A 22,129-nucleotide genomic window follows, 5' to 3' on the forward strand; every position below is an offset into this window, starting at 1 on the left:
TGACTAAGAGCATACTGGCAGCTAGTGGATTATTAATTAGTAACACAAAACTGTGTAAAATTAAATACATTGGAAATTCAGAACCTTGAACATCAAACCAAAATAATATTGAACGTCATTGATAGTCAACACCTATGTATAATCAATCTTTATAATTTGAACATTCGAATGTCTTTGACAAACACTAGTGTTTCAGAGGCAATCTCACGTTGTAAACTTATGTTTGCATATTTGTCAAGGTCACATAGATAGCATCATCATCTCTAGCAAAGTACTTTCCATATAAACACAGACCCGAACAAAATCCTTTGCTGTGAAATCGCATATATTCATTTTGATGGGTTTTTAATTTTCTTTACCTAAACAAAAAAAAAGGTTCCATTAACTTAAAGATGATTTAGTCACAACTGTTGGAATCATTTTAAAAGAAGATATTCAATCTGAAAACTTTATTGTTATTTTATTGATAGAAATGGGCATGTTCGTTAGTTTTTTTTTTTTTTGGCATGTTCGTTAGTTAGTAACTGCGAAAATAATACAGCTTCCACAGAGATGTGTATTGGTTAAGACTTTAAAAATCAAAACCTGGGTTGGGCTCCTCGATCAGTTGTCTCATGCGTTTTCAGCTCGTGTAATGTCTAACAAACAAAAACTACAGTTGTTTCTTTTCAAAAAAAAAAAAAACTACACTTGCATAAATAATATCATGAAAATGATCACAGGTGAAAAAAAACATATGGCCCCAAATCCCACGTGAATATTTTTTTATTTTCTTGTCTTTATCTTTTATGTATCGAGTGGATTTCTGTTGACGTTGCGTCCAAAAGTATATATCGAAAGATATATTTGTATATTGCCCCACACAAGATCTGCTCTTACAAAATCTTGTCCAACGATGCTTTTTAGTTTTTAGGGTTTTCCTCGTCGGATTCCTGTTCGCCGGTCACCGGAATCTGATCTTTCACCGGCTGCTAGATCTTTATTCTCGACAAAGGGTATCTAAATTTGTGTATCAAACAATATGCTTGTCTTTAATTATTATGTCTTATCTTTTATTTCATTACTCTCATGCTTTTTAGGTTTTTATGTCTTCTACCTTATTCGATGAACTTGCATCTTGTCCGAGAGCAAGCCACAATTTTATGCTTTTTTTTTAGCAAACCATAATTTTTTGTAACACTTTAAATAGAATGCAAGGTTTTATAAATATATACATATATATATATATATATATACCATAACACGCTATAGCAAGGTTCTTTTGGTTGCCAAATCCACAGTTTTAGTAGTCTTTTTACAATTAAAGTGTTTATTCTATACACATATACTTAGGACTGAACAAAATATCCGTAAATTTTAATTTAATTAATTATTCATTTTAGTTTTAAAAAAATTTGGATATTCGATCCGTGGCCACTCCAATGATATATATCAATTAAACTGCCAATACTAATTAGTTTTAATTAATTTCACTATTTTAGTAGTCTTTTTTTTTTAATTAAAGTGTTTATTCTATAAATATATACGTAAAGCTGGACAAAATATCTAAATTTTGATTCAATTTGTTATTCGTTTTGATTTGTTTTGATTTGAAAAAAAAAATTGGATATTGGATACGTGACCACCCAATGATATATATATCAATTAAACTAAAAGTACTAGTTAAAGTTTTAGTTAATTTCAATACTTTATTTTAAAAATTAATTTCATCAGCATGTATATACATGTAATAGTGACGATGAGTTCTACCATAACAATAATAAAGTATATTAAAAGGAAACACCATATATTTTGACCATTTTACATTCATATATTGGTAGGATAATGGAAACCAATTATTTATGCGTTGTCCACTTTCAGACACATTTTTTTTTTTTTTGAAAAGATGTGGTATTTTAGTTTCTCATTGCATAGTAAAGATGTGTTATTTTAGTTTCTATTAATGTATGAATTAATTCACTATTTACTTCGTTTCATTTGACTTTTTTCTTCAAATAACATCAGTTATATGAAAAGTTCTTTAATTTGTATAAATCATCACAACTGGAGTATCTTTGAAATTTTCTATAATAAAAGTTAATAGGTTTAATAGTCACTAGCTAGTATATTGTTATTGCTTATTGCTACTGACTGACTGTCATCATCATCCATCAACGTTATTATTGTTTTGATATCTATTTCTTATGCATAAAGTTACAATAGGCTATATGATTCAACAATAGCCACTAAGCAAAGCAACTTGAAGAAATTAACAATTCATTATTAGAACCAAAAATGATTGATTTGGGTTGCTAAGTCGTACAAGGGATAGCTTAAACAAATATTTCTTAAGGAATTTTAAAAGATAAGTATATCATAACAGTGCGCAAATAACCACATCAATGACCAAAAAGTTAATTAACAAACCAAGTATAATAACAACATTTTCGTATCAATCAATACAATACTAAAAGTTGAATATCCTCAATAGTTAGGCTATCCACGTCACTAAAAATATTCCTCCAATCACAATATTTTATTTTGACACGTCAGATGGGCTTCAATATCTGAGTTTACGTATGGGCTTCAAGTTAATCTATTATTTAGAGTGGGTTTACGTGTGGGCTTCATTTTCATTACGTCTGGACTTTATTTTACATACGCCGAAAAAAAAAAATGAAAGGAGTCGGACGACGGAAGTCACGAGGATCTACCTCCTACCACTTCGTCTTCTCTGCTTGAAACCATAGCGACTTCTTTCGTATCAGCTCCCTCTTTTCTTCGTCTTCTACACAATCAATACTCAACTTCGATCAATCAATTTCTTCATTATGATTTCGTTTCAGATCCCTCTTCTCCTGCTTCTTTATATACTCAACTTTCTTTGTACAAACCTAAACCCTAGAACCGCTCTAATCTCAATCCATGGCGACGAAGCCAAATGGAAATTCCCCTGTCTCATCTGCTTCTGATGAAGAAGTCATGTTCTTCAGAGATATCTCTAGGTACCCACGAAACTCAGCTGCGCTTCCCTCTGCTACACTTCTGGAAGGCTTGGAACCCCGACGCTTATTAGCCTGGAGATGTTCCTCATCGACGAAAAGGTTATATGAAATCTTCAATTTTTTTACCTTTAGTTCCAAATTATTTAACTTAGTTCCAATCTTCAATCTTCTAAAAAAATTTGGTTTTTAGTTCCCACTTATTTAATAAAAACATTGTTAGTTCCCACTTACGTGAAATCTTCGTAATCTATCTGTTTAGAGATTTGATGAATTAACAATGTTTAAGATTACTACCACCAATGATCTGTTTGCTCTGTTTTAAAAAAAAAGGATGAAAATAAACGTGTTTAGAACTTTGACCACCACTGAGATGTTTGTTTTCTTGCTTTATCTCTATCTACTTTATCGCTTATCACTTTTTCGTTTGCATATAAAACATTGTTAGTTCCCACTTATTTAGCTCATCGTTTGCTTTATCTCTATCTACGTTTTGGAGATTTGTATTCTTTTAAAGACCTAAAAATATGTTAAAAAGTTTTGGATTCCTGCTGTCAACTTCTGACTTTAGAACTGAAGCAGACCCACTGATATGTAGTGTTCTTAGAGTAAGGAACTTCGAGATTCGAGTTTGATTCTGTCTCGAATGAGATAATACATATTCTATCTAATTTGATGAAATTTCAATTTTTTTTTTTTTGGTCTTGGAGAGTCGTAGGAAGAAAGGGATGAATCGACCGTGACTGTTAATTGAGATACTACAAGTTACAATTGTGAGTAAAAATGTGGTTGCCTACTTTGAGCTAAGGCTCAATTGAGGGAGTGAAGAGAAGAGGGGAGATGGCGTTACACAGGTTCATCTCAATGTCTACGATATAACACATGTGAACAACTACCTCTGTTGGTCTGGCATAATTCCATTCTGGAATATACAGTATGTTTATTCTATTTCTCTTCATAACTCTTCTCTCTTATATAACTTAGTTATTTGATGAAAACCATTTTTATGAGTCTGTATATCATGGACCATTTTTATTTATTTAGAGTTTTAACACTGTTTATCAACTCATTATCTTAAATTAAATTATTCAGTGGAGGAATCCACTTGAAAGCCAAATTTATTTGGTCTGTCGTTGTTAGTTGAAACGAAGAATCAAAGCCGTCAGTTGGGTAGGTCTTTGTTTCTGATATCTATGATCATTTGTATTCGGTAGCTACGTTGATGGAATGAGTGATTAGAGAATGCTTTGTTTTCTTTAACCCTTCAAGTCTCTAAATAGGCCAAAGCTTCCCATGCATCAAGATAAGAGATTAAATCAAAGATCAAATTTTGTTTGGTATATATATATTACTTTCCATCCTGTCTGAATGAAATAGAGAAAGAATAATATGTGTAACCTATTCTATTTACATCTTTGTTTCTTCACAGGATCTGGTGATGCCCATTACTGTTTCATTAGGTGCTGAATTTTGGTATGTTTGAGTCAGAGAAGGAAGCCAAGAAAGAATTTTTCACGAAGTATCGAGTCCAGTGGAGTGGAGTTCTTGATACTCTCACCAAAGGTGTAGTTTCTTTTTCTGTATTCCACCATTACTTAACCTTTTGTGACAATTATGTTTTTTTAAACACGATCTGTTCTGAATAATAACTTGATTTATGCCAACACAGTGGTGGTCTTCAATGTAGTTATTGTTGCTTTGTGTGAGCTTTATGACAAGCCTCCTCTGCTTTTTAAGTTTTGGAAAAGAATTTTGTTTATAACCATAATAAATTATGTCCTGAGAGAATACTATAATGTAGTGAAATAATCTTCAAACCCAGTTTTTTTGAACCAAGTGATACATTTATTTTCTGAACTAAATCCTAATATGAATTAGGTCAACGGAAATAATTTAATCATGTTCGCATAGGTCTTGAAATAAGATTACTGTTCTTAACTAAATTATGTCCTGAGAGAATACTATAATGTAGTGAAATAATCTTCAAACCCAGTTTTTTTGAACCAAGTGATACATTCATTTTCTGAACTAAATCCTAATAGAAAGTAGTTGAGAATTTCGAATAGGTCTTGAAATAAGATTACTGTTCTTAAAGGTTTCTGTAAAATCTTGCCTTGCTACTACATGATCCTTTGGTTTTAGTTGTTGAAAATTTCACGTCTCGAGAATTTTGGTTAAGATCCTCCTTTGGTTTTCCTTCAGATTCATTCAGCAAATGCTCGGAGGTTCTTCAGTCCCTGATTATGAGAAGCTTCAAGTGGATAAGTTTTATTTTCAAATAAAGTAACAATGAGTTTCTGCGTAAAACATCAGGAAATGTTAAGAAACGTTTCGCCTCCTCAATCCCTTCATTACTTCCCAACATATTCTTAAATTTGTTATTGGATTCCAGAAACGTTGAGAGAGGTCTTGCTTCCCTAGACATATTTATTCTGAATTGCATTTTGTTTCTCTCTACGGATTTAAGAATAAAAAATAAAAAAATGACCTATTCCCAGTCTAAAGGCATAACAACATTATTCATTTGCTCTCTTTCATCAATCTTAAATATGCAATGTTTCATTTTTGAGTTTTTATGTGGTTCAGGCTACTGATCAATAAGAATAACATGTCTCCAGAATTTTCATTGGCGGTTTTCTATTTTTCCTTCCTTCCAGGTTTAGATTAGTTTTCAGTGATATATTGATTTGTACACTACTTTTTCTTACAGTGAGTTAGCAAATGGTTGCTTCAAAGTTGAAAAAGCTTATTTGTTAAACCATCATGCAAATTATATTAGACCAAAATTAACTATAATAATTAAACATGATAAAAAAAACTGTGAAAAACGTTTAAACAATGATAAAAATCACTAAAAACAAATAATTACTTTAAACTTAAAATATAAGACACCACTATATAACAATATTGTATTTTCATATTTTAATCCATGCAGCTGTTATAAACTACTACATTTTTTTTCCGTTCAAGTGTTATAAACTACTATTTTTTTCAGTCAGTAGAAAACCATGATACGTATTAGTAAAAGTAGTCACATATAAAATTGGTATATAACATTCGATTACAAAGTGGACGTAAACCTAGAACAATACTTGGAAGTTCGTTATTAGAGATTTTTTCCTCACGCATTTACATATGGTAAAATTATGAACTAATATGATTTAAGCTGTATACACAAGTGATATATTAAGTTTACAAAAACCCTCAAACTACCTTCATTTTTATTTTGTTAATCGCATTACATTTTTATTTCATATAATGAAAATATATGTTGCAATAACATAAGCTTTATATAGAAAATACAATCTCATAAATTTTAAAACTAAATCGCAAATTTATAAAAATATTTACTTGAAAAGGTGAAACGGAAACGACTATTTAAAAAAAAACAGAAACAACTGTTTGAAATACAAAATCAAATTTAAAGCTTAGAAAAATGTGAATGCAAAAAATTCAATTAAAATATAAGAAATAGGTACGAAAAATAAAGAAAGATTAAAATCAAAATAGTATATGAAGTTTGACAAAACAAATATTAAAGACTCAAAGTAAGAAAAAAATAATAGTCTAAATCACTAAATATTGTTAGTTTAAATTAAAATAATAAGGCTATATCGAATTAGAAATCATTTATATTTTCAATTTGTGACATTAGTAGAAGATAGTAGATTTTTTTTACTGGAAATGAAAAAATAATAAGAAAATAATGTTTTTGGATCATAGTTTTGGACTGAAAATATATTCGAAATTTCCCTTATTGGTATATAAATATTCATTTTAATAACAACGTAATAACCTGATTGTATTTTTTAAAATAGTAATTTTTAAATCAACTAATATATAATAATAAAATTTAAATAAATTATGAATATATTTTGAGAATATTTTGATTATCATTTACACTGATTTTAAATCCAGAATAATATTTTAACTATAGCTAGATTGTAAGATATTTTTGTTTATAAGTAAACAAATAATTTAGTAATATTAATTGCTGACAAAAAATATGGTAATCATAATAATTTCATAGAATTTTCAGTGTATTTTACATATAGAACATTTTTAACGTAATTTTATTTAAAGCAATGAGTATTTAAATTAGCTTTACTTATTATAATTGTAAGAAATATGTTATAATCGTAAGAAAATATATTATAGGAGATTAAATAAAATATAAATAAAAACATCAATATGGTATAAATAATACATATGACAAAGAAATATACGATATGGAGATTAATAATATATATTTTTAATAACCTAAATATGTAACAGGAGATATTTTGGATAATAACTAAGGTTTCACAAATTATTTATTCATTTCACATTTGCTCACCATCGCAAATATATTAAAAATAGAAAAAAAATTGTAAGTTTTACTTATTTCTAATTTAATTTAATATTTATATTTATATTACATAGAAATAATATATTGTAATATAGATATCAAATACAATATTTTTTTAATAAACCCGGGCGTAGCCCGGGAAAAACCTCTAGTTCTTTTAAAGAAGCTGGAGCACCTTCTCACGGGTCCCATCCATTGATATATATATTCTCTCTTTCGTTTAATAAAAAACTAATGTGTACTAATTTGTATCCCTTATATATTAATTGAGGAACATTTGAAAAGATGTAACCTCAATTTTGTATTAATTAAAAAAGGCCCCAATGCATAGGTGGCACTCAATTAGGTAGTCAATTACATTCAATTGAAAAATAAGTAGGTCCACATTCGATTTTTATATGTTGTTAGATACATAAGTTGGTCAAACTATATGATATAATGATATGATATGATATTTTCTTTCCTTAAAGAAAACCTACGGAATTACCATAAATGACTAACATATATATGACAATTAATGAGTTTAATAATAAAGATTTGATAACAATGTATATCTCTTTCGTCATTTTTTGTTTAATATTATATTATTAAAATAAATTAAACAATCAAATTAGCTATAAAAATAAAATTTAGATTTTTTCGTATATGTTATATTTTGAATTTTTAAAAACGACAATAAATGACTAAAACTATTAAATTATTATGTTAAAAATTAATGATCAATGGTTTAACATTTTTATTATAAGAAGATACACATGATTTTAAAACCATATGAGTAAAAAATATCATTTAATAATAAAATAAATAAATATATATATTAAACACTATATACCATAAGATTACATAAATATTTTAATATTAAAACTTTCAATGAATTTTCAAGAACATTTATAAATTATAAACTTATTAAAAATTTCAGATTGAAAATTTTGTTATCGATGATTTAAATATTTTGTTATAAAACGATATGAACGATCATAGAACCGTATGATTATAAATTCTTATTTAATAAATAATTATATAAAATATACTATTCCTAGAAAAATAGGTTGGTCCATCTTAACTTATATTACACTTTTTATTAAACTAACTATCGAATTGATAAATAACGTACCAAAAAATGTTTTGCACTTTCCTTAAATAAAAGCTACGAAATTACCTAATATGATTAACGTATATGTGAAAATTAATTATAATGAATAATAAATATTTGATAACAATTTTTGTATCTTAGTTCTTTTTTTTAATTTTATATTATTAAAATATATTTAAAAATCACATTAAATATATAATAAAAAACATTTATAATTTTTCTTATATGTTATATTTTGAATTTTTCAAAACGTCTATAAATTATTAGAAATTTGAAGATCCACACTCTGAAAATTTTGTGATCAATAGATTATTTTTTTTTGTCATAATAAGTTACAAATGATCATAAAATTGTATTAAGATGAACTTTTATTTAATATTATAAGAAGATACACATTATTTTAAAACCATATGAGTAAAAAATATCATTTAATAATAAAACATATATATTTATATATATATAGATTATAATATATACCATAAGATTACATAAATATTTTAATATTAAAACTTTCAATGAATTTTCAAAAACATTTATAAATTATAAACTTATTAAAGATTTCACATTGAAAATTTTGTTATCGATGATTTAAATATTCAGTTATAAAATGATATGAATGATCATAGAAATGTATGATTATAAATTCTCATTTAATAAATGACTATATAAAATATACTATTCTTAGAAAAATAGGTTGGTCCATCTTGACTTACATTATATTTTTTATTAAACTAACTATCGAATTGATAAATAATCTACCAAAATTTTTTTGCACTTTCCTTAATTAGAAGCTACGAAATTACCTAATATGATTAACGTATATATGAAAATTAATTATTATGAATAATAAATATTTGATAACAATTTTGGTATCTTAGTTCTTTTTTTAATTTTATATTATTGAAAGATATTAAAAAATCACATTAAATATATAATAAAAACATTTATATTTTTTCTTATATGTTATATTTGAATTTTTCAAAACGTCTATATATTATTAGAAATTTGAATATTCCCACTCTGAAAATTTTGTGATCAATTGATTATTTTTTTGTTATAATAAGTTACAAATGATCATAAAATATAACGCATATGAATTTTTATTTAATGAATATTCAAACTAAATAATATATATATATATAAAAACACTAATGATTTAAAGCAACAAGATTGGCTGATCAATTTAGTCGTCCAGTTGAAATCTTTCAAAAGTATGTGAAAAACTAAAGTCAAAGTAAATATGGATTTAGAATAGTAGTTATATTTTACTAACCAAATACCGAAAAAAACGAACCGAACCGAAACCAATCCGATATCCGGATTAATCCAAATGAAGCCAAACTATTGTTTCATTTTTCAAAATATAATAAAAATAATAACTTAATTCCACGCAAGGCGCGGATCTTATCCTAGTATATATTATTACAAAGTCGACATTTGAATAAGTGTTGTGTACGTTGCTAAAATATTTTTCTAGGATGATGACAAAGAAAGTCACAGAAAGTAACGTGTGAACTTAACGATAACAAAATACGTACAATCTCTATAAAACTAGTATACAAAAAGGATAAAATCTCGTTAAATAGATCTTCTTCATTTGTCAAACGTAGTATGGATTGGTCATTAAGATATATAATATACACGGTGTCTCTAAAAACAATATAAAGCTTTCACGTTATCTTACAAATTATTTTGCGAGATCGAAACTAATCACGCCTTTGCAATGATTACCTTTTTTATAGATTGGTATTTACTAGTTGTAGCTTGTATATAAATTTACATGATATCTATACAGTTATCATTATTTAGTTTCAATCGTGCATCACAAAAATTGCATAATCGGTCATGGATAAAACCGAATGAAAAATTACAAAAATATAAATTTTCAAATTTGTAGAAATAAATATTTCCTATAGCCCCAGAATCTCAGGTGACATTGGTTCATTATAATGATATATTTCATATCTTCAGTTGTTGTAGTCCTGTGTGAAATTATAATATGATTTGTTTTTTTTAATGTAATATTCATAATTACTTAAAATGTTTATATTCTGATTCAGTTACATGGTGTTCAAATAAAAGCAGATAGAATTTTCATATTCGCATGAAATGATAAAAATTTACTGTCGCTTTATTTATATATATTTTTCGTAGAAATACATGAATAGTTTCTCTCCTCGTTCCATTATTTCTCAGTACTACGTATCTCTCTCTCTCTCTCTCTCTCTCTCTTTCCTTTACTTTATTGCCGCTTTTAAACCTGCGATTTGCTCATAGACCAAAAACATATACCTAATGATGTCGTCGGAGCATCACACACCAACGAAAGATCCACCGGATCATCCATCTTCTTCCTCCAACCATCTCAAGCAACCGCTTCCTTCTCAACCGCAACCGCAGCAACCGCTCAGCCGCTACGAGTCGCAAAAACGCCGCGATTGGAACACGTTCATCCAATACCTAAAATCGCAGAATCCACCGTTGATGATGTCTCAGTTTGATTACACGCACGTGCTAAGTTTCCTAAGGTACTTAGATCAGTTCGGTAAAACCAAAGTACATCACCAAGCTTGTGTCTTCTTCGGACAACCCGATCCACCAGGACCGTGCACGTGTCCTCTCAAACAAGCTTGGGGAAGCTTAGATGCTTTGATCGGACGGTTGAGAGCTGCTTACGAGGAACACGGTGGCGGGTCGCCTGATACAAACCCGTTTGCAAACGGGTCAATCCGGGTTCACTTGAGGGAAGTGAGAGAATCTCAAGCCAAGGCTCGTGGGATACCTTACAGGAAGAAGAAGAGGAGGAGGAAGACCATAAACGACGTCGTAGTTGTCAAGAAAGATGTTGCAAACTCTTCATCGACTCATAATCAGTCGTCCGCTTGATAATTTATCATATAAAAAATATGTCCACTATAGGTAATCAATATATAAATTCTCTTTCTTATTTAATTTAAAATTTCATAGGCTATTTGAGTTGGAATTATTCCCTCTGAATAATTAGACCACAAAACTCAAAATGTATCGGTTTAATAATTGTGATGGATACCATCAATTTTTCCTGATTATCTAGTGTCATTAACCCTAATTATCTTGCGTTCTTGGAATAGCCCATATGCTTACATATACCTGATTATCTAGTGTCGGTAACTCAAAATATAATTTTGGTTTTTCGTTAGCTATTAGACTGTGTCCTAATAGTAAATGTATTTTAAGGACATAACATTTTTGTAGACGTTGCATGCATGATGTGTTCTCTTGTACATATGTAGGTCGTCTGCAGGTGAATGATATTTCTTACATGTACGAATATAAATTTGTTGTCAAAGGCAAGTTATACCTATATAGATTAATGCATATGACGTATGTAGCTATGAATTGGCTATAGACCATATTATTCAATGATATTGGCTTGGAGTCTGTTAAGAACACTAGGTAGGATGATTATTAGGATAAGCCTATTTTTATATAATTCCAATTGCCCTGCTTCTTTACATTTTATTCATGAGTTCCGAACAAACGTTTTGTAATGGGACGTTCTAATAGATGGTTGATTCTAAGTAAGATTTCACTTATTGACTCAAACGGGCATTAACATTAAGTACAAACATTAGCTCAAATAAAATCTGTACGGTTTAAAACTGTCCTGCTAGAGTTCCGAAGGGCACATAAACGAGTTACTTCACAAAGCTCTCAACCCACTCTAACGAAAGACACACATACAAGCCGCTTATCATAACTCTAGATCCGACTTCGATGATCACCGGCTGATACCGGTTAATCGAAGTGGAGAGCAAAGTCTCCACTTTCTCCTCACCCTTGGATCCATTGCAACACTTATGACCTGAAACAAGCTAAAAACACAACAAAACACAACAACCTAACGGCCTAACCTAACACACGAGAAACAAAAACTAGACGAACTACAAGGACTCTCTAGACTAAAACATGGGATTGAATGGAGACAGCTTCACAGACAAGGTGGAACGATACCTGTAAAAAAAGCAGTTTGAATCACAGCCACATGAACAGTCAAATGACAAGGACTTTTGGGTTTGGAAGTTGAGATCCAAAGTATGTTTTCGAGAACAATCGACCGCAAGACAAGCGGAGAGACAAAGAACCCACCACGCTCAGCCTCTGAAAAATAGAGGGATGTCCGCCTCAAAACCCATCCGAAAACTCACGGAGACATGAAAACTTCAAGATAAATTCAAGCACTAGACATTCAAAGCTGAGAATTGGCAAAAAAAACAACCCTAGAGCAAACCGCGAAGCCGTGACCGGAGAGAGACAAAGAGGAAGAAAGGGACCTCAGGTTCGACCGGAGTCATAGACAACTCGCCGCCTCTGCCAAAGAGATGCGACCCCCATACGATGACCGTATCACCTTGCACGCGTTGGTGAACCATATTGCTACCTTCTGGACGACGAAGAGCTGAGCTTTCTCGGCAAGACACCAAGCCAAACATATAACACACGTAAAACCACCCAATTCCACTGGAGATCAAAACAAGAGAAAACGCTAATATTGCACAGATCCATCCGGTAAAAAGAGCCTCCTCTGCCAAACCACATGCCGCCATTCATAGAGATACACCGTATATATACAAGAGAAAAAAAAAGAATCTGACGAACCTCAATCCCTAAGATCCATCCCTCTAAAATTAATCACCCTTGCGCACCTCACAGGAGCTCCAGGAAGTTTACGAACTCCGCAAGAGGTGATTCCTCATGAGCAAGTCGCTGGAGATGAGAAGTCGGAAGAGACCCGGTCACTATGTATATCGGCTGAAGGAGAAGAGCCGAGGAAGAGAGCAACACAAAACGAGGAAGAGAGAAGGATGAGTACGAATGTCACGTTACTGACGAATACAAAGGGCTGAAAGCTTATTAAGAGAAAAGATTTGAAAAGAGAGACTAATAGAATTCAATATTTTCTTATTTATGCAATGTGATCTTTGTTTTAGATCTGTGAAGTTTAGTATTGAGTGGTTGATTCTAAATTATGTGCTGCTGAATAGCTGGTTCTGAATTATGTGTGAAAATTTATGTTAATGGATCTTATATTTATAAATTTTAACTCACGTTTTAGAAATAAGTATTGTCATGCAATCGAGATATACTTCAAACTAAAATAAGTTTGTGAAAATTATATGCGTAATGAGTTGAATAATTTACAATTGATTGTTCATGAATAGGTTACAAAAATAACATAAAGTATACTTTTAACTAAAACATAAGTATCTATGCTATATATTAAAATAGAAGTCATGACTTTTTTCATGTGTGATTTTTTTTATTTGGACCATCTCTAGAAAATTTATTAAATTTTACATAACATAATTATAATATCGTTGTCAAAAAAAACATAATTATAATATCTTTTTATATCTTTATGTTATTCGAAATAATAATAAATTTCTTAAATAAATTTCTAACAAAATCATTCAAATATCTTTTAGAATCTTTAAAATGTATTTTCGAAATTAGTTGTTTAAAATTTTAATTATCATAATGTATAATTAGAAACTAAATTTTAGTTTAGTTTTGATTGTAAACAAAATATTACTAATTATATAAAATACTTTTAATAATATTTTAATGAAAATAATAATTTCAAATTGAATTAATTTTCAAAATTAAATTTAAGAAATATTTTTAAAGATGTTTTTAAAAAGAAATATTTATTTCTATTTCTAATCCAAAAATAAAATATCTTCTCTATCTAGCACATAAATTATGACTTATTTCATATGTCATTTTTTAGTTTATATCATTTGGAAGCCATACATTTAAATGATTGTACCATGTAATACAATTAATTTACACTTTCCTTAGTAGATGAAACATTTGATCTTTATTCATATCGTATATACAAGACTTTAGTCTACTGTTATTAATGTATGTGTACTCACTTGAATTAAAAACCAATTCGTTTATTTTTATTTTTTAAGCATTTAAACTAAATTAGTTTAATTAATCACTATATACCAAATTCTCTACTTTGTAAGTTCAACTTAATTTAATTTTCATATATATTTCAAACTTAGAAATAAAACAAATTTTATGTGAATCAGTATTGTTACATAATAATGTTTTCAAAATAAATTTGTTACAAAAATACAAAAATTATAAATTTAATAGTAGTAATATTATACGCCACAAAAATATTATTATAAAATTAGATAATATAAAACACCAAATTATATTAATTTATTAACATATTTTATTGCATAACCTAAAATATTTTAGTATTAAAGAAAATCTGCACGGTCGTGCGGGTCAAGATCTAATATCTATATTATTAAAACTGAAATATTTTTTGGTACTGTCTGAAAACATACATAATACTATAATAGTATAATTGAAAATTGTTTGGTGGACAACAATATAAAAAAGTATAGTATCCTTTTAGTAATTTTATTATTGTAATTACATTAATTGTTCTCAATTTCACTCAGTTTAGCAATTTTATTAATTATATTACATTAACAATACATCACATCATTAATTATATTACTATAATAATAATATTGAAGATTTTTATTTATTAGTTAATCAATATTATTTTTGTGCAAATTATAAAATCAAATATGTAAAATAATTGGGTTTTGTATAGATTAAACATTCGGTTTAGTTTGTTTTACTAAAAAACAAATTTAGGTTTCAATCGGTGGAAATTACATAGCCAAAAACATAATTCAAAGAGATCTTTTTGTGAATAAAATAATAACATAAATCAAAATAATAAAAATGTTTTACATTTATTGTCACTTAATTTTTCATTCCATATAATTATTTTATTAAATAAAATTTCTTTCTATTTCATTTAATTTAGCCAAACACATAGAAAATTTTATTTCTATTAGTTTATACAATCAATTAGGTGTTGCTCAAAAAAAAATCAATTAGGCATGAACATTGGTTATCCATTTAGGTACGACTTGTTTTTTTCGGATATTTTTTTTTAAAAAAAATATAGGGACCGCTTGAATATTATAAATTTATGTGTGGATTTTTTGTTAGGTCTTTATGGATCTTGATGAGTTCGGTTTTGATGAATAAGAACTTTAAAATATCTAAATAACAAATGTACTAGGTTAAGATCCGCGCCTTGCGCGGGATGAATATTATATATAAATTATTTTTAAGTATTATATATTTTTTACATATTATGAAATAATAAATATATATTGAATAATTAAAAATTTAATAACTATTATGTATATGATTAAATTGGTACAAATACTTAAATAAATTTTATTAACCCACACAAACACTTTTTTCTATTTTATATGGTATAAAATTAAGTTTAAATGATATTAACATAGATATATAGTATATTTTTAATATTGACATCTGTTAAAAAATATTTTATACTCATATTAGTTTTGATCAATAACAAATTTTTTAAATCAATGATAACAATAAAAAATTTGTGGGATGTTTAATAGTTTTAGTAATTTATAATTTTAAAAACATTCAATGCAAAGTTTAAAATCTAAATATTAAGTTGTTAATAATTGTTTAAAATGTTTATCAAAAAAATTCAAAGCAAATTTGAAATTAAAATACTTATGTATTTTATATGGTATATAATTTATTTTTAAAAAAATATTAATATACATATATATATAAAAAATATTTATTAAATGAGATTTCCTACTTATTTAATTTCGTAATCATTAGTATCTTGTTATAACATAAATTTTAACGCATGGATCACAAAAATTACAATGTGGGATTTTTAACAACTTTAGTCATTTATATTCGTTTAAAAAAAATATATACGTTTTTAAAAATTCAAAATATAACATATAGGAAAAAAATTAAATTTTTATTATATAGTTAATGTGGTTGTTTAATTTATTTTAATAAGTTAAAATTTAAAAAATGATAGAGAATAGACTAATTTTTATCAAATCTTTATTATTCAAAATCATTAATTGTCATATATACTTTAACCACATTAGGTAATTCCGTGATTTTTATTTAAGTAAACAATGAAGAACATTTATGATTAATTTATGGTTAGTTTAATAAAAAACTTATTATATATTTATACGGACCAACATATTTTTCTAAGGATTTTAAGAATGATTGTGGTGATGACATGTGACTACAAAAATATATTGTAATGCTTCTCTTTTAATATATAGGGGATTTAAAATAGGTTTGGATATTTGTATCAAAAATAATCATGTTACCTGATTCGGTCCAGATTTTTTGTATCAAAAATAATCATGTTACGACTCATCTAGAATATATAATACTAATTATGAAAAAAAATATCAATTTATAAAAATGTAAAAACCAATAGGCGCGGGATTACAGATCAATCTCTCCACTTGTATATGTAAAACTGAAGTGATCTCTGGGCTTCTGGGCTGAGCATATATATAATGTAAAATATTATAATAAAATGTGGGCTTAGACGGAGCTCACTGGGCCTTCTTTTTAGTTAGTATAGTTTTCTTTTTTTTTAGCTGAATAAAAAGTAATTCTCGTATTTGTTTTTGCTCTTGTCGGCAAACCATTCCGAAGAAAGATTCTTGTGATGAAAGTAAAGTTGTCACTTGTCAGTAACTACGAAATGAAATGTTTTGCTAACTTACAATTGTATGCTTTTCGGTGTAAATGGCCACTATATTTAGCTCTCACTGCAGCAAACTTCCAAAATAGACCGACTACATTTTCATGATTGATACATTTCCTAAACATATATAATATATAGCGATATAGTATAGCGTGAAAATCTATAAAGCAAGTAAAGCATATGCTTCAAGCCACAAGATATATATCAAATTTTAGGCTCGCATTGTATGACAGATTCAGCCATGTTCAATGATTTCAAGCACTTGTGTACTATTTGTGTTACTATTTATCGTTAGTATCTATATAAAAGGTCGCATATTTGTGCTTTAGGCCACTTCGACCTATGGGACGACACTGCTGTGATCATTATTTTGCTCCCTATGTCAATATATGAAATATTTGAGTGATACATGGAATTCTGTCAATTTCTTTTTGTGGTTTGGTAGGATAATTCTTTTTATAGTTTCTGTTAACCCCATTTAACAAAAAAAAAACAAGGAGATATAATAAAGTTATAACTGTTTTGTAAACGATTGTAAAACAATATAATATTTCATGCATTTGCGTCTAAAAATCGTCAATATTCAGCCCTAGGAAACTTCGTAGATTTACCGACATGATTTAGTATATTATACATCGCAGTGTTCTATAGTTTATAGATAGATAATATATATACGTGTGCAAGTTCTAAACCCTTATTTTTGAGAAAAGTTCCGAACCTTTAACCATTAATAGTAAAAAAAGGAGAAGGAAAACGTCAAAGTTTCACTAACTTCTGTATCAGACCAACCCACAGGATGTTGGTATCCTAAATACAGCCCACGGTTTTCATACACTTGCAAATAACATACTTCAAAAGTACATAAGTTTATAGTGCATAAGAGAAAACTAACGTGAAACAATCTCTCTTTTGGTGGTGTGGTGAATGTAAGTCGGTTCGTTTAAATATCGACATCACTATAGATTCATCGGTTTTGTCAATTACACTCTTTTAAAAATTGGTTTACTAACGCTATACTTTCTTCGTAATTTTGGATGTCATGATGAAAATTGGCATCTGATCTGTTAAGGAATATAGTTCATAATCTCTTAATCCAATTATCTACTTCAGGAATCAGGATGTACATATTGCATACAATAAAACATTTTCATCATGTCATGGATCTTTGGATAACATCAACAAAACTAATAAAATCATGTCATGTATTGCATGCATAATTGGTTTACCTACAAATATTATCTGTCAGTTGGCAGTGCCAACTTGGCACTATGTCGGCATGCCGCATGCCCAAATTTTTATAGAAGTTTTAAGACCTTTTATTGTTGCTAGATAAGTTTTATAGACCCTTTTTTTTAAAGAAAAGAGTTAATAAGGAAAAAACTTGCGTCGAAAGTTGAACTCAGATTTTGTTTTGCTCCAAGCAGTTAACTGGATTCACCGAATGAAATTATGGATATGCTACTATATATTCGCAAAACGTGATATTGTAAGTTTGCCATATACAGTATATATTAAACTATTAAATTACGTACAAGTTAACGATCTATTTATCATCATCATGTCATGGTATACAGTCGTGCTACATTATTTCTTTTGTTAGTATATAGTAAGAGGAATCCAAATCGAACTCCAAAGTTTCACATAACATGACGAAACGTAAAAAATCTATTTTAGTCGGTGTTTTACTTCATTTATATGTAGTTTCGTTCGATACACTTTAGTAGAAATTGACAAATCATACGAAAATTCTAAAGCTAGTCACAAAAATATATAAAAGACAAGTCAGAAAACCCCATTCCAAAGAAACATAAAATGGAAAGTTCTGAGCGAAAACGATGTCGTTCTACCGTAGTCGAAACCATCGAAGCACCACTATCACTAGTGTGGTCAATATTACGTCGTTTCGACAGACCCCAAGCTTACAAACGCTTCGTTAAGAGTTGCACCATTCGCTTTAACGGCGATGGTGATGGAGGAGAAGGCTCCGTTCGGGACGTGGCGTTAGTCTCCGGCGTTCCGGGGAATTTCAGCACGGAGAGACTCGACGAGCTAGACGACGAGTCTCACGTGATGGTAGTAAGTATCATTGGTGGTAACCATAGGCTTGTAAATTTCACATCGAAGACAATGGTGGTTGCGTCGCCTGATGATGAGGCGGACAAGACGGTGGTGGTGGAAAGTTACATAGTGGATGTGCCGGAAGGAAATAGCGAAGAAGATACAATATTGTTTGTTGATACCATTATTAGGTATAATCTCGTATCACTTGCTAAGCTTACGAAGAAGAAGATGGGACACTCTACTTCTGTTTAGTTAATTATAGTTATCTTTGGTTTTATAGTTAAAGATATATATAAAGTTATATAAATCGTTGGTTTAGTAGCCTTGTGTTTTTTTTGGTAAAATTAGTAGCCTTGTGTTAGTAAAGCATGTCGTTGGTTTCTTGCGTACGTTTCTTGTGCTATTAGAAATATATTAAAACCTATGTAAGAAATATAAATAATGCTATTGAAGAGTTGCTTCCATTAGTGATCTTTGAAATAACGGAACGAAAGCTCGAGAAATCACGAATCCATTGTCTTTCTACTAAACCGTATGAGTCGTGGCTTTAAAATTTGATACCTGTGTTTGAAAAACAAGGTACGTTTCAAGATTGAACTAATTTTTGTTTGTTAACTCTGTGTTTTAATTGTATTATGAATTATTATGTTATAAACTCTACTTAGTGAGTAGTACCAGATCTTTTAGATTCTCATATCTATTTCTTATTTCTCTCTTTTTTTTAAAAATTCAAGTTCTTGACTGAAACTCATAATCTCTTTAGACCATAAACAACCAATTAATTAATAAATCTCTTTCATGCAGCTGTTGAAACTCGAACCTGACACCTCTATTGGTAAAGGATACATTTTTACCAATAGAACTTTATCAATAGAACGAACAGTTTTGGATATCGCAAGAAATTTAAATAAAAAATTTCAAAATATTATATTAAAATATTAATAATACAACAAATAAATATTTTAAAATTTAAATATTTACGCAATAGTATTTCAAACTGAGTACCTCAATTTTTTGTTTTAAAATATTTATTAATTATAATATTAATATTTTGGGTCACTTTTGCAATAAAGATGTTCTATTTATATATAAACAATAGTATATGTTTATTTTAGTTTTCTCTTGCTAGTTTCTGTAAAATGTGACAATTAACATTAAAATTTTGATATATCTATACTATACTAAAAGGGAGATATAAACCCCTCTTAGAGTGTCCACATCAGCATATATAATCATCCAATCAGAGAGCCCGAAGTTGCCACGTCATCTCATTTATTTTTTCGTAAAAAATGAAAAAAAAATGCAAAGGACAGGATCGAACCCAGGTTAGTATGACATAAATATAGAGCATATACCGCTAAGCCATTGAAACTTTCTTGAACACATATACAAGAATCACTAAATATATAATCACAAACTCTTATGTACATTTACAATAATATGGATTCAACTTTCAAGCCTTCGATATTTTGTTTTGTAAAAAAAATAAGAAAGTGACTAAGCTAATATATTCTTTGAAAGTGTGAGAACATTGACAAATATGAAAAAGCATAGATTTTTGTTTTCGTGACAAAGTTAAGACTTTTGTAAAAGTAAGTTTACATAAGCTTGCTTTCCCCGATTCTATATACACAAGATTCTATATACACAAATAAATATAATATAACAACATAAGCTTGCTTTCCCCGATTCATATGAAAACTTTTTAAGTTATCCACCAAAGCAAATTAATTAAATCAATCAAATTGTTAGAATACAATAAATTAATATATAATTTTATTTTAAATTAAATTATTTAAAAGTGTATTTTCATTAAAAATAAAATAATAAAAAAGTAAAACTGATTTGATGGTAATTTTTATGACACATATATATATATATTATGTGAAAGAAATATAAGCTTAATATGGAAAAAAATCTTAAATACAAAAAATCCTTAAATTAACAAAAAAAACTAATAAAAATTAAACTATGATATCAATTGAAAGCTTCTTAGACAATATTAATAAAATATTTAAACGATAATTAGACAAATTTAATTTTTTTTTGCCAGCCAAAAGTGTATTATTAATTAGCATCAGTTATTTCAAGATGTTTAAGAAAGGATGGACTTAAATGATATATGAACTATGAATAGTAGTACTTTGTAAAGCTGACTTAGATAACACATCTGCACATCATTTCCAATCCTTTTTGATGCCTAAATTCAATTTCTTCAGAGCAGTTATTCCACAAAGAGATCGTATGAGATATTGTTTTGATATTCAGATTTGTTTCTTGAATGTTAAGAAGATTGATAACTGTAAAAATGTCTCCTTCGAATATTATATGTCTATAACCGAATCTCCAACATGAGACAACTTTGTTTAAAAAGTAAATAATTTTATTTTTCTTATATTATATAATAAATATATATTATTTACTGATAATAAAAATATAATTATTCATCTATCACAAATATCTATGCAAATATGTGAATCAAATACTACAATCAAACAACATAATGATTTCCACAAAGAAAATTTAAAAAATATATTTATGTTATGTAGTCTTATTTTATATTCTTTAAATAATGTAATACAATATTATACATTATTTTTTTAGAATTGAGAAATACATATATATCAGTTAGACAAATTAAGCAATAATTAGACAATTTTGACTCTTTTTTTGCCAGCCAAAAGTTTATTATTAATTAGCATCAGTTATTTCAAGATGTTTAAGAAAATATGGACAAAAAATAGGATGGACATAAATGATATATGAATTATGAATAGTACTTTGTAAAACTGACTTAGATAACACATATGCACATCCATTTTCAGTCCTTTTTGATGCTTAAATTCAATTTCTTCATAGCAGTTATTCCACAAAGAGATCGTATGAGATATTGTTTTGATATTCAGATTTGTTTCTTGACTGTTAAGAAGATTGATAACTGTAAAATGTCTCATTTGAATATGATATGTCTATAACCGAGTCCCTACATCAGACAAGTTTGTTTTAGAAGAATATAATTTTATTTTTCTTATATTATATAATAAATA

At 28.2% G+C, this 22,129-nt stretch overlaps 2 protein-coding genes across 2 annotated transcripts; both read left to right on the forward strand.

Moving 5' to 3' along the window:
- The first annotated feature begins 10,257 nt into the window (after nucleotides 1-10,257).
- On the forward strand, nucleotides 10,258-11,490 carry LOC106373242 (protein LIGHT-DEPENDENT SHORT HYPOCOTYLS 9). Its single transcript, XM_013813449.3, has one exon. The coding sequence runs from the start codon at nucleotides 10,718-10,720 to the stop codon at nucleotides 11,306-11,308; it is 591 nt and encodes a 196-aa protein (XP_013668903.1). The 5' UTR covers nucleotides 10,258-10,717; the 3' UTR covers nucleotides 11,309-11,490.
- Nucleotides 11,491-17,315: 5,825 nt separating this feature from the next.
- Nucleotides 17,316-19,544, forward strand: LOC106373252 (abscisic acid receptor PYL13). The gene has a single exon (XM_048782442.1). The coding sequence runs from the start codon at nucleotides 18,834-18,836 to the stop codon at nucleotides 19,332-19,334; it is 501 nt and encodes a 166-aa protein (XP_048638399.1). The 5' UTR covers nucleotides 17,316-18,833; the 3' UTR covers nucleotides 19,335-19,544.
- The last annotated feature ends 2,585 nt before the right edge of the window (nucleotides 19,545-22,129 follow it).

The sequence above is a fragment of the Brassica napus genome, chromosome A1 (genome assembly GCF_020379485.1).
Source record: "Brassica napus cultivar Da-Ae chromosome A1, Da-Ae, whole genome shotgun sequence".
Taxonomy (NCBI): domain Eukaryota; kingdom Viridiplantae; phylum Streptophyta; class Magnoliopsida; order Brassicales; family Brassicaceae; genus Brassica; species Brassica napus.